The sequence below is a fragment of the Trachypithecus francoisi genome, unplaced genomic scaffold (assembly GCF_009764315.1).
Source record: "Trachypithecus francoisi isolate TF-2019V2 unplaced genomic scaffold, Tfra_2.0 Lachesis_group6, whole genome shotgun sequence".
Taxonomy (NCBI): Eukaryota; Metazoa; Chordata; class Mammalia; order Primates; family Cercopithecidae; genus Trachypithecus; species Trachypithecus francoisi.
Genome location: NW_022681471.1, coordinates 116504787 through 116519095, shown reverse-complemented (window position 1 = coordinate 116519095; position 14309 = coordinate 116504787). Strand labels below are relative to the sequence as shown.

At 40.3% G+C, this 14309-nt stretch overlaps 1 protein-coding gene across 4 annotated transcripts in view; it reads left to right on the top strand.

Annotated features, from left to right (window-relative positions):
- Positions 1-14309, top strand: part of PPEF1 (protein phosphatase with EF-hand domain 1) — a 142871-nt gene that overhangs the window by 8456 nt on the left and 120106 nt on the right. For all 4 annotated transcript variants that reach the window (XM_033201556.1, XM_033201555.1, XM_033201558.1 and 1 more), the window contains exons 3-4: positions 938-1040; positions 8270-8437. In XM_033201556.1, coding sequence (XP_033057447.1) covers positions 8392-8437 — 46 coding nt within the window. In that variant the 5' untranslated portion in view covers positions 938-1040; positions 8270-8391. The remainder of the gene's footprint in view (positions 1-937; positions 1041-8269; positions 8438-14309) is intronic.

Below are 14309 nucleotides of genomic sequence, written 5' to 3'. Positions count from 1 at the left end.
CTAAAGAGCAGCTTGAGTGGGGTTATGAAATGTTTATGGCTGGAGTCCTGTAAATTTTAGCTGGCAAGCCTAAGACCAGTAAGCTTGAAAACATGTATGCTGTGTCACCAGCTAGGAAGAGTTTGCCAGGGAAACTGCTGGCGGCACAGCCGCGGTCAGTATGAGACTCTGGGAACAAGACCACTGCTAGATTGCCTCGAACATGGCAGAACTGTGGCTGCTGGCATCCGTTACTGCCATGGGCACTTTGAATTTTCAAGTATGTTTTTCTCCTCCCCCAAACTCAGCAACATTACAGGCCAACTTTCCTTTCCCTTTCTGCTGATGAAGGGAGGTAATTCTCCCTTCACAGGTAGGTTCTCCAACAGGGAGCTATTGAACAGCTGGTGGAGTACAAATGTCTTATGACCCAGTGGCTGCTGCCTTAAACTCACACCTTTCTAGAACCAAGGAAGAATGTTTCATTTTTTCACTTCTCTTAATTGTACCAAGTTACTGTAACTATCCTCAGTTTACCTAAAGAATGCTTTTCTGCTCTTATATACGGAAATTCTCTTTTCTATTTTGTACTGACGGCAGATTATTTATGCAAACAATAGCCTGGTCCTGCCCATGCAGAGCCTGGTCCCTTTGGAAGCAGTCACGTGGCCGCTGACTTTGCAGCCCATTACTTGAGTGCATCTCCAGGCCAGGAACAGAGCAGGGTTGGGGCAGAGAGCTGCACTCGCGGCCAGCGCACTATCTCCCAGATTCTTGCTCTGGGCTTGCCTTCCAGGCTGAAAGGCAAAGCAGCCTGGCCCTGTTCTAGTTATTTCTTTGTGTATGAGTGTGTATATATGTTTGTTTATTAAAGAAAGAGCTCTCTCTGCAGAGTAGGGTGTGTGTGGGGGGGGGGGGTGCTTCAGAGAGAGCTGAAATTGTACCTCTTTTCTTTCAGACCTCTGCATTTCCCCAGAGAGAAGGTTCTTTTCTTGTCTTCGTTTTCTTTGAAACACCTGGGGTGAGGAAAAACCTCTACATTGGCCAAGCAGAAGAAACAGGTAATATGTTTGTTTATTCTTAGGCATTTGGGGCAAGCAGAAGTCTACATCATAAACATATATCGTGTGGCAATGGAACAGGGAATGTGTACTCCCTGGAGTATGTCTTACTGCTTTGCAATTTCTCGGAATGATTGTTCTCAAAAATGCTGATTTTAAATCAGTTGCCATCAATTGAAGAAGATGTACAGATGACTTGGCAATCTGAAGGATTGTGGCCTATTTCAAATGAACTTGATATGTGGAAAATCTCCATGGTCACTTGGGTTGAGAGCTAGAAAATGAGGGAAGGGATCCTTCGAGAAACCCTTCTAGGTCCCCTCAGGGAGTATTCTCCAAACTCCACTGCACACCTTTGTATTTAGAAATCTTCCTTTAGTTCCCTTGGCTTCTTGTCATCTTAGAGGTTTCTAGCTATCTGTAAGAATGGAAACAGAATTCCTTACAGTCTTCAAAATCTCTTTAGTGATTTAGTTCTTATGTGAACTGATCAGATTGGATCCTGAAAACAAGGCATAGCCTTTTAGTGGGCAGACATTTTTGTTCTTTACTGATTAAACAGAGTGAGTCTTCGGTTCTGCCACTAATCAGCCACGCCAGGGAGTATGTTATTTAACTTCTGAGTCTCAGTTTTTTCATCTATAACATGGGGATATGATACTACCTTGAAAGTTTGCTGTGAGAGTGAACTGAAATAATAGAAATATAAAGCACCTGCTATGCTGGGTAAGTAGTAGTCCCTTAATAAATAGTAGTGATTTTAGCTACTATTGTGATTACTGGTATAGCATTCTTTCAGATCTTAGAGCCCTCAAGGGAAAAGAGCCCATCGCTTTGTGACTCTTAAATTATCCCAGAACCTGTAGTACCCAAAGGGCTTAGTCTTTGGGAGGCCCCAGACAAAGCATTGTGAAAAAAGAGACTTGAACAAACACAGTGGGTCCCCACCCATGCATGGCCCCTCCTAACTCATCAGCTAAAAGCAGTTGGTCTTTGTTCAAGCCAGTTTTTTCCCACCACTCAGTCCTCAGTACAAGTCAGTAAGATATGGATTATGATCACTCTTTTCTTATGAGGAAACTGAAGTATAGGGGAATTAATGACTAGCTGAGAATTCAAATTCCTGTTGTCTGACTTCTAAACCCAAGGCTCCACTGGGCCAGCGTCAGGCCGTTAGGGACAATAGTTCTTGAGATGCTTTGCTTCAAAAGGGCCCCTTGCTAGGCTGTTTGGGAAATAGTGGTCAGCTCTTTCTGAGAGATTCACAATGTATGTTCATATATTAAAGGCTCTGAGAAGTCCTGCATTAAAGAGACCTGTTCAACCCTACATCCCCTGAACTTAACATGTGATGGTGGGACCTTTATTTTGGTCTTAGTCCTGGAATCTTAAACCACATACAACTCTTCTTCCACAAACACGCTTTGGAAAACCTGGCACCAGGCCAAGCTGTTACCTGATTACAATCACGTCTGATGTACCAGCAGACACTTTCAAACACCTTCTGGTGGTCAGTATAGTTTCCTCCCTTTTCTTATCCTCTCATCTGGCGAGACCCAGGAAGAATCACCAGCTTGGTCTTACAGACCTCCCCTTACTCATTTAAGATCCCAGACATAAGTAATTGCTCCACTGTTCTACTGGAAAGGTAGTAGTGAAAGGGACCTCTCTGGCGCGGGCTGCCAGGGACTCCTCTGCCTCACCCTATGCCTCTTCATTATATTAGGCCACAGACATCAGGCTATAAAACCTCTGTGGCAATGAATACCAGGCAGAATGCAATAGGGTGAGCCTGATGAGGCATCTGTTCTCCATGCTAGCACAATCTAAGGGGAAAGAATTACACCTGCCTACTTCACTCCCACTCTGGTGGTCAGGGGTGGGGGTGGAGGGTGTTGGTTCCAGTTGAATGACTATGGGTTCCAGGTTTTCAGGGCTAGAGCTAAAGCCAGTTTCTTGCTAAAGCCAACATCTCTAGGAAAAGCTGAATTCTAATATGGGAAACTACAAAACTGACATCTAGAATGCCAGAGAGGGGGGTCGTGTCAGGGTGACTGAGCCAAGGTGTGGGAGTGGGATAGAGATGAGCTTAGAAATCAAATCACCTTAAGAATGAACAAGAACAACTAGGGGAGACTGGGCTAGTGGTTGGAGGGTGCTTGGTGGCGAAGGTTAGTTTGTCTCCACAGCCTGTCTTTTGTTCTTTCCTTGTATTTTCAGCACTGGAAGTGAAAGATTAGCATGAAAAAAACTGAAAATTATCGATTCCACCCACTCACCCCCAACATACACACAGTAAAAACCTTTTAGCGGAAGGCTTTCCTTTGCAAATTATAAGTGAGTGCCAATGATGAATCATTATTTCATGTTTACTCTTTAAAACCATCCTTGGTACATATTGGAAGGGACAGCAGCACTGGGCAAGATTCAAGCTGTTTTTTTGCCAAGATCCACCCAGGGGCTCGTGTTACCCACTAGAACATTCTTGGGCCTTTGTGAACCCTGTGGAAGTCCCCCACCTCTTTGAGCCTGAGAACCCTTTTCACACCTCAGGGAATCACTTCTTCAGAGACTTCTTGAATGCACTTAAATGCTAACAGAGGATGGGAAATGGAAGAAGCTTAGATTTTACCAAGTCATGGAAAATCCCCAATCATTTTTATCAGCTTTACATCAGAGATGTCCTCAAAGGTACACGCACTGCTTACAAACTCACTTCTCTCTCTCCTGGAAGTCCAGGTGGTGTAGTACATGGGAGGGTAAGTGGCACCTTGCTTTAACCAGCTCATATTTTGGTGACAATGAAAAAGAACTGACTTTTTTTGGAACCTATTACCTGAGAGAAAAACAGTTAAAAAAATAAATTGGTAATAATTATTTAATAATGTAAAAATTATAATAGCCAATTTTTTTTCTAATGGATAATCAAAAAATTCTAGAACAATCATCACGTCTTTCCATCATGATTTTAAAACTTTCTTTAAAAATGATGTATGAGTACTACCCCTTTCTGATTTAATAAATGCTTTTGTATAATTGAATAGCACATACCTGTGCACAAAATGATGCATTAATAATGACTTTTAGCAACTGAATTTTTAGAGGACTCTGGCCTAGAAATATTGATTCCTTTGTTCATTCATTCAGCATTATCCAACATCTGCAATATGAAAGACACCATGTAGGTGCCAGAGATTCAAGGGCTATTTAGGAAGTTGCCCGTGATGCTAATAGTCTAACAGAAATATACTCAAGTTTGATACTTTTTAGTTCTTAGTGAATCTTTTATATGAAATTGTGTTTGTTGTGTGATTTTGTTTGTTGTGGATTAACTGAGGGGTGACCGAAAACCAAATGCCTCTGGAGAGACATTGAGACATTGCTTTCTTTTTCTGGAAAAAGAAAATCGAAATTGAAATATATCAATCAGTCCAATCAGTGTTTAAGGCCTACTAAATGCTCAATTCTTTTTTTTTCCCTGTTTTCTTTTTTAAATTAAAAAATATACTTTTTTTTAAGTCAGGGTTTCACTCTGTCACCCAGGCTGGAGTGCAGTGGTGTGATCACGGCTCGCTGCAGCTTTGACCTCCCAGGCTCAGGTGATCCTCCCACCTCAGCCTCCTGAGTAGCTGGGACTACAGGTGGGCACCACCACGCCCAGCTAATTTTTTGTATTTTTTGGTAGAGATGGGGTCTCCCTATGATGCCCAGGCTGGTCTCGAACTCCTGGGCTCAAAGGATCCATCTGTCTCAGCTTCCCAAAGTGCTAGGATTATGAGTGAGAGCCACTGCACCCAGCCCCAATTCTTATGTCTTCATAAAAAGGGGTAGAAAAAAATAGCATGAGGATGGAGTGAAGCCCAAGGGAGATTTGGATGCTGTTGGAAAATAGTGTTTCTCCAACTGAGATATGGGGATTGCTTATATCAAAGTTCCTGGCATGGTGCACTTTAAATGCATATTCCAAGGCCCTGGACTTTTGAATCTGAGTATTGTTGGTAAAGCCTGGGAATCTGCATCCCCCCACCCCTAATAAGTCTTGTGAGCACTCAAGTTGGAGAGCACTGATCTAGGCACCTGGAGAATGTCACCAGGACTAGATGAATTCCTAGATGAACAGTGCCCCAATTTCAAAAATGAGAAAAGAGTATATGCTAGAAGCTACAGACTCGTTGGCCTGACACGACCTCTGGAAAAATTCAGCTTGAAATAGATGGAGCCAAAGCATTTCTAGGAAAATGTGATCATCACTATGCAGCACCATGTGGGTTTGCTAAAATACCATCTCTATTAGAGACTGTCAAATTTTGCTGTGTATTAGAATCTAGAAAACTAGAAAAAAGAAAGAATCTTGATGCCCAATCCCCCACCCAGTACCAATTACATCAAATTCTCTGGAGGTGGTACTTGAGCATCAGTATTTTTTAAACCCCAAGAGATTCTGACTTAATGAGGTGCAGGCTGCGTACTGGGAGTTCGAAAAGCTCCCCAGGTGACATTCATGTGCACGAAATGACAACCACAGGTCTATATGACTGGGACAAGTTGTTTAACTTCCTTGCACTTTGTGTGAATACTAGGTAATTTTAAAGATCTCTCTCACCTTTAACTTCTATGATTTTGTTATTAAAAATCTTGCCAAATGATTTCCTTTCTTCCTTCCTTCCTCCTCTGCCCATTCTTCCTTTTCTCCTCCTCCTTTCCTCTCTCTTCTTTTGCTGGAATAAGCTGGAATGTCAAAGTATCAAAATACATACGTATCATCATTTTATTAAAACATTTAGTAAAATTCTCCAGGGTGTCTCACAGATAAATGAGAGTTATGATAGGTGAGTTTACCAGCTAACTGAACAAATGTACTCAGCTAGTATGAAAGTGACGGATCTGTGGTGAACCTGGAGGATGGTTTGGAGTGGAATGCCGCAGGGCTCATCCTGCCCCTGGATCTGACCTTGTTAATGTTCTTTAGCCATGATGTAGATAAGGAAGACACGAAAGAAATGCTTATCAAATTTGGAAACAGAGCCAAGCATGGTGGCTCATGCCTGTAATGCCAGCACTTTGGGAGGCTGAGGTGGGCACGTTGCTTGAGGCCAGGAGTTTGAGACCAACTTGGGCAACATGGTGAGACCCCGTGTCTACAAAAAAGTACAAAAATTAGCTGGGCATGGTGGCGCATGCCTGTAGTTCCAGCTGCTCAGGAGGCTGAGGTAGGAGAATCACTTGAGGCTGGGAGGTGGAGGCTGCAGTGAGTCATGGTTGCATCACCCAGCCTGGGTGACAGAGCAGGATCTTGTCTCAAAAAATAAATAAAAATTTCGAAATAACCCAAAGTTTAGGAAGGCTAATTAATTCAATACATAAAATAATCAGGTTCACCTCTGGTCAGAAAATCTGTTTATTAAGCTTATTGTTATTTTCAAAACATTGCCATAGTTCAAATATTTTGCTTATTTTAGTTTTCCCTTTCTTTAGTCGAGTTGAAATTTTGAAGCTTTTGGTGGAGTACTAATGGAAAGATAGCTATGTCAGTTGTTTGCTGCCTTTGTTCCTGTCAAGACATGCAAAAAGGGCTGGGCAAGGTGGCTCACACCTGTGATCCCAGCACTTTGGGAGGACGAGGTCAGAGGATCACTTGAGCCCAGGAGTTTGATACCAGCCTCGGCAACATAGGGAGACCCTGTCTCTACAAAAAAATAAAATTAGCCAGGTATCACGGCACATGCTTGGGAAGTTAAGGCTGCAGTGAGCCGTGATTGTGCCACTACACTCCATCCTGGGTGACAGAGTGAGACCCTGTCTGAAAAAAAAAAAAAGAATGCAAATATATTAGATCAGGTTGGTTTGGAGCATCACAAAATAAAGGAAACATCACCCTAAAAAGTGACGTGACGGTATAATATGGAAAGGGATTTTGTTGAAAACTCCCATCAAGTGATTATGGGAGTCAGGAAGCTCCTGAGAAGGACTACAGAACACGAGGTTAGACTCCAGAGGGGCCCCAGCAGTGCCCAGAGAGCTTGTTTAAAAGGACACCCTTGGCCGGGCGTGGTGGCTCATGCCTATAATCCCAGCACTTGGGGAGGCCGAGGCAGGTGGATCACCTGAGGTCAGGAGTTCGAGACCCTCCTGGCCAACACAGCAAAACCCCATCTCTACTAAAAATACAAAAATTAGCCAGGTGTGGTGGCACATGCCTATAGTCCCAGCTACTAGTGAGGCTGAGGCAGGAGGATCACCTGAGCCTGGGAGGTCGAGGCTGCAGTGAGCTGTGATCACACCACTGTACTCCAGTCTGAGTGACAGAGCAAGACTCCATCTCAAATAATAAATAAAAGGGCACTCTCACAGATTATGATTCCTAAATTTAGGGGGGAGGTTTCGAGTCTCCCTTTTTTTTGAGATGGAGTCTTGCTCTGTCGCTCAGGCTGGAGTGCAATGGTGCCATCTCGGCTCACTGCAACCTCCGCCTCCTGGGTTCAAGCGATTCTCCTGCCTCAGCCTCCCGAGTAGCTGGGATTACAGGCATGCGCCACCATGCCCGACTAATTTTGGTATTTTTAGTAGAGACGGAGTTTCACTATGTTGGCCAGGCTGGTCTCAACTCTTGACCTCGTAATCTGCCTGCCTCAGCCTCCCAAAGTGCTGGGATTACAGGCGTGAGCCACCACGACCGGCTGCCTCCTTTTTTTTTTTTTTTTTTTTTAAATAAAACAAATGTTCCCAACTTATTCCAAGAAATACTGTCTAAGAACTCACTTTGAATTTCAGCATAGCTGTTTAAATATGTTGTTTTTGTCTCATAGTCAACTTCCAATTTGTGTTTTTAAAAGCCTAGATAGGTTGAATTACTTTGAGCTGAAAACCAAAACAGTTAATTATGTCAGCTCCTCCACATCCCATTCCCCGTATTTAAATTAGAAAATCGTACACTGTCGTATTTCAATTTTTCTTTTCATTTTGAATGCTCTATTTTATACAGAGCTGGATGTGACCTAGACATGGAGAAACTCATTTATGTCTAGCAGAGAAGCAGCCTATAGCTGCTCTGTAGCTGCTGCTGTGTTTTGGAAAATAAGCCAGGATTAGATTATGTCTGATCACTTTCCACATCACATGATGAACAGCGATTCAGAAGAAGCATAAAATGAATCCTGCTAAGCAGCCCCTCAGGTACCATGTGGTTAACTGGCGGTTTCCTTCCCTCCCTCCTGTGTGTTCCTCATTAGGATCTATGACTGAAGAGGATCGGCTAAGAGTGGTTCCTCGCAGCTTAAAGGGAGGGACTTTTCACACTCTGTCTTAAAATCAGAAGTTGAATTCATGAACACATATGATTTAGATAGAAGTCATGGGATGCAGCAGTTCTTCAACGAAAACCAGGAAATCTGAGACATGTGAGTACTGGGAATGTGCCTGTGGTTATGAATGAAAAGGGGAAAATGAACTGGCCTCACCCTCTCCCCCTTTCTCATTTACTCCCACGATGCTCAAGCTGCCCTGTGTGATTTGCACAAGGCATCATTAGAGGAGCATAGGAAACTACATTTAGGAAGATGTAGCTTTGAATTTATGAAGTACCATAAAGTATTGTCTTAGAGATATTTTAGGATTGATTTAATTTCAGTTGATAATGTACCAATATAAATCTCAGCTTAAAACTCAGTGTCAGAGAACAAGAAAGACAGTGTAATTTATGTGTGTTTCTTCAATACTTTTATAAATAGCTATATCCCTACTTTTGTGACATTTAGTAGCATCATTGAATGTTTATTGGATTTTATAACTCAATGATCACATTATTTCTATATCTATTCAACACAGAACTTCATGAGATTTGCCTCATGTTTTAAAAATATTCTAGGAGAATTGGAAGAATGCTAGATCATCTGTTTCCAAAAAAAGGTGTATTGTTTCTAAATAGATGGCATGCCTTTCTCTACCCCCGTACAATGAGAAGCTTAAATATTCACTTTGTTTATTTTGTACTGAGGTTCTTTCTCATGGCTATTGGCATCTAGTTGAAACAAACTTGAGCGTTTAGGGATAGAGTTTCCAACAAGCAAATTAAAATAAAAACAAGTAAATAAGCTGGGACAATTAATATGAGTAATTTGCTCTTAAACTCCACTTCTTTGATGTCTAGGTTATAGGTAATTTCCCCAACTTCTATCCCACATCTTGCCTTTGGAAGTTTATTCAGGTTTAAGATGGAGAGTTTAGGATGCAGAGTGCGCTATACTAATTAGCATGGGATGTTTTCCTTTGGGAATCAAATGTTATTCTCCTACCCAGCTGACTTGTGCTGATGATGTAGGAAACTCATCTCTGAAAGTAGGAAGGGGCATAGGAGGTGTACTACTCTTTCAAATCTTTAAGCATGTCATGAAATAACTCTTTCAAAAGCTCCATGTGAACTCTACTACTATAGTAGACATTTATTAGCTGAGAGTAAAGAGAAATTATCTTTTTATATCTAGGATTACTCACAGTTCTTTAAATTTAGCCAAATTTCTTAGGTTAAAAAAAAAAGCCAAGTCCAACTTGTAAAAACAAATTCTCTCTCTTTTTGAAATACTTTTCAACTTTTAAAGCATTGCGTGTAAGTGGAAATATTAGCTGAGATTTTTGGATTGCTTTTTCTTCCAAATACCTGTGATTTATTGAGGTGAAATTCACATAACATGAAATTAGCCATTGTCAAGTGAACAACTCAGTAGCAGTTGGTATGTTCACAGTATCGTGCAAGCACAACCCCATGTACTTCCGAGACATTTCCGACACTCCAGAGTAAAACCCCTTATCCATTAAGCACTTTCTCTCTCCTCTCAGCCCCTGGCAACCACAAATCTACATTCAGTATCTACGGATTTATCTATTCTGGACATTTCATGTAAATGAAGTCATACATTGTGTGACCTTTTATGTCTGGCTTTGTCCATGTTGTAGCATGTATCAGTACTTTATTCCTTTTTATTGCGGAATAATATTGCATTGTATGAATATGCCACATTGTATTTATCCATTCATCAATTGATAGACATTTGGATTGTTTCAGCCTTTTTTTTTTCTTTTTTCTTTTTTTTTTTTTTGAGACAGAGTCTTGCTCTGTCACCCAGGCTGGAGTGCAGTGGTGTGATCTCTGCTCACTGCAACCTCCGCCTCCCGGGTTCAAGCGATTCTCCTGCCTCAGCCTCCGGAGTAGCTGGGACTACAGGCACACACCACCACGCCTGGCTAAGTTTTGTATTTTTGATAGAGATGGGGTTTCACCATGTTGGCCAGGCTGGTCTCGAACTCCTGACCTCAGGTGATTCACCATCCCGGCCTCCCAAAGTGCTGGGATTACATGCGTGAGCCACTGCCCCCGACCTGTTTCATCTTTTTTACTGTTATGAACAATGCTGCTGTGAACATACGTTTTCCGTTCTCTTGGGTATATACCTAGAAGTGGAATTGCTGGGTCATATGGTAGTTTTATGTTTAACATTTTGAGAAATTTCCAAGCTGTTTTCCCAAGTGACTGTACCATTCTACATTCCTACCAGCAGTGTATAAGGGTTTCACTTTCTCCACATTTTCAGCAATAGTTGTTATTGTCTGTCCTTTTGATTATAGTCATCCTAGTGGGTATGAAGTGGTATCTCACCATGGTTTGCATTTGGATTTCTGTAATGACTAATGACATTGAGCATCTTTTCATGTGTTTATTGGCTATTTGTATATCTTCTTTGGAGAAATATCTATTCAGATCATGTATCCATTTTTAATTGAATTATTTATTTTTATATTATTTTGTTGTAAGAGATATTTATATATTCTAAATACAGTTTCCTATCAAATATGTGATTTGCAAATATTTTCTCTCATTCATTGGGTTCTCTTCATACTTCTTAATGGTGTTCTTTGAAGCACAAAAGTGTTTTTTTTTTTTTTTTTTTTTGAGGCAGATTCTCACTCTGTCGCCCAGGCTGGAGTGTAGTGGCGGGATCTTGGCTCACTGCAAGCTTCGCCTCCTGGGTTCACGCCATTCTCCTGCCTCAGCCTCCGGAGTAGCTGGGACTACAGGCGCCCGCCACCTTGCCCGGCTAATTTTTTGTATTTTTAGTAGAGACGGGGTTTCACCATGTTGGCCAGGATGGTCTCGATCTCCTGTCCTTGTGATCCGCCCGCCTAGGCCTCCCAAAGTGCAGGGATTATAGGCCTGAGCCACCGCGCCCGGCCAAAAGTTTTTAATTTTGATGAAGTTCACTTTATTTTTTCTTTGGTTGCTTGTGCTTTTGGTGTCATATCTAAGAATCCATTCCCAAATCCAAAAAGATTTATGCTCATGTCTTACTTTAAGAGTTTTGTAACAACTCAACAAGGAAAAAAAAAAAAAAGACATTAAAAAGTGGGCAAAGGTCATGAACAGACACTTTTCAAAAGAAGGCATACAAATGGCCAAAAAACATATGGAAAAAATGCCCAACATCACTAATCATCAGATAAATGCAAATTGAAACCATAATGAGATACCATCTTACATACCAGTCAGAATGGCTATTACTAAAAAGTCAAAAAACAAGAGATATAGGCGAGGATGTAGGGAAAAGGGAATGTTTATCACTGCTGGTGGGAATGTAAATTAGTACAACCTCTGTGGAAAACATGGAGATTTCTCAAATAACTAAAAATAGAACTACCAAACTACCATTTCATCCAGCAATCCCACCACGGAGTCTACCCAAAGGAAGTCATTATATCAAATAGATACCTGCACTCTTATGTTTACCACAGCACTATTCACAATAACAAAGATATGGAATCACCGTAAGTGTCTTTCAATGGATGACTGGATAAAGAAAATGTGGGGTGTATGTATATGTATGTGTGTATATATATAGTGTGTATGTGTGTATATATACATATGTATATATGTGTGTGTGTGCATATATATATATATATATATATATTAATGCCATGGAATACTACTCAGCCATGAAAAAGAATGAAATCATGTCTTTTGCAGCAACATGGATGGACCAAGAAGCCATTATCCTAAGTGAAATTACTCAAAAACAGAAAGTCAAATACCCCATGTTCTCACTTATAAGTGGGAACTAAATAATATGCACACATGGGCATCCAGAATAGAATAATGGACACTGGAGACTCAGAAAGTTGGGAGGGTGGGAGAGGGTTGAGGTATGAGAAATTACCTAATGAGTATAATGTATGTGACTTGGGTAATGGTTACACTAAAAGCCCAGACTTCATTATACATGTAACAAAATTGCACTCATACCCCCTAAATATATGTATTTTTAAAGACCAAAAAAACAGTTTTGTAGTTTTAGCTCTTACATTTAGGCATTTGAACCATATTGAGTTGCTGATTTTCACATATGGTGTGAGGTAGGAGTACAAATTCATTTTTTGCATGTGGATATCCAGTTGTCTCAGCACCATTTGTTGAAAAGATTGTTCTTTCCCCATTGAATCCTCTTAGCACCATTGTCAAAAATCAACTGACCATAAATGTTGTTTATTTCTGCGCTCTCAATTCTATTCCAATGGTCTGTATGTCTTTCTTATGCTGGTACCAGTGTCTGGATTACTATAGCTTTTTTTTTTTTTTTTTTTGAGATGGAGTCTTACTCTTGTTACCCAGGCTGGAGTGCAATGGCATGATCTCAGCTCACTGCAACCTCTGCCTCCCAGGTTCAAGCGATTCTCCTGCCTCAGCCTCCAGGGTAGCTGGGATTACAGGCACAAACCACCACGCCTGGCTAATTTTTGTATTTTTGATAGAGATGGGGTTTCACTATGTTGACCAGACTGGTCTTGAACTCCTGACCTCATGATCCGCCCGCCTTGGCCTCCCAAAGTGCTGGGTTCACAGGTGTGAGCCACTGCGCCAGGCCTACTATAGTTTTTTTTAAATAAAGTTTTGAAATTGGGAAGTATGAATCCTTCAACTTTGTTTCTCTTTTTCAAGATTATTTTGGCTATTCTGGGTCCCTTATATATCTATATGAGTTTTAGAATCAATGTGTCAATGTCTCAAGCCAAGTGGAATGTTGACAGGGGTTGTGTTGAATCTGTAGATCAATTTGGGGAGTATTGCTATCTTAACAGTTAAGTAATCTGATCCTTGAACATGGGGTGTCATTCCATCTATTTAGATCTTTAATTTCTTTCACCACTGTCTTATAGTGTTCAGAGTATAAGTTTTACACTTCTTTTGTTAAATTTAACCTAGGTTTTTTATTCTTTTTGATATTATACATGGATTTTTATTAATTTCATTTTTGGATTGTTTATTGTAAATGTTTAAAAACTGATTTTTGTATGTTGGTCTTGTATCCCAATACTTTGCTGAACTCATTTATTAGCTTTAATAGGTTTTTAGTGGATATTTTAGGAATTTTTATTTACAAATCAGGTCATCTGCAAATGTAGTTTTACTTGTTTCTGTCCAATGCCTTTTGTTTTGTTTTCTTGCCTCCACTACAATGTCAAATAGAAATGCAAGACTAGCCATCCTTGTCTTGTTCCTGATCTTAAGGGAGAAGCATTCAGTCTTTCACCAGTAAGTCTTATATCGGCTGTGTCTTTTTCATAGATGCTCTTTCTCAGGTTGAGAAAACACACTCCTATTCCTAGTTTATTGATTTTTTATTATTACAAAGTGGTGTTTAATTTTGTCAAATGCTTTCTCTGCATGTATTGAGATGATCATGTGGTTTTTGTCCTTTATTTTATGATATGGCATATAATGTTAATTAAATGGCATATTATGTTAATTGATGTTAAACCAACTTCACATTCCTAGGATAAATCCCCTTGGTCATGGTGTATAATACTTTTCATGTGTTGCTGATTTCAGTTTGCTGGTATTTTGTAGAAGAATTTTGCATCTATATTCATAAGAGATACTGATCTATAGTTTTCTTGTGATATCTTTGTCTGATTTAACTGTCAGGGTAATATTGGCTTCATAGAATGAGTTGGAAAATGTTCCTTTCTCCTCTATTTTTGGAAGAGTTTATGAAGAATTGGTATTAATTCGTTAAATATTTGGTAGAATTCATCAGTGAAGCTATCTGGGCATGAGATTTTCTTTGTGTGTAGTTTTTTTGATTACTTATTCTGTCTCTTGTTATATGACTATTTAGATTTTCTATTCCTTCTCGAGTCATTTGTGGTAGTTCTAGGAATTTGTCCATTTCATCAACGTTATCTAATTTGTTAACATATACTTGTTCAGAGTATTCCCTTAAGATT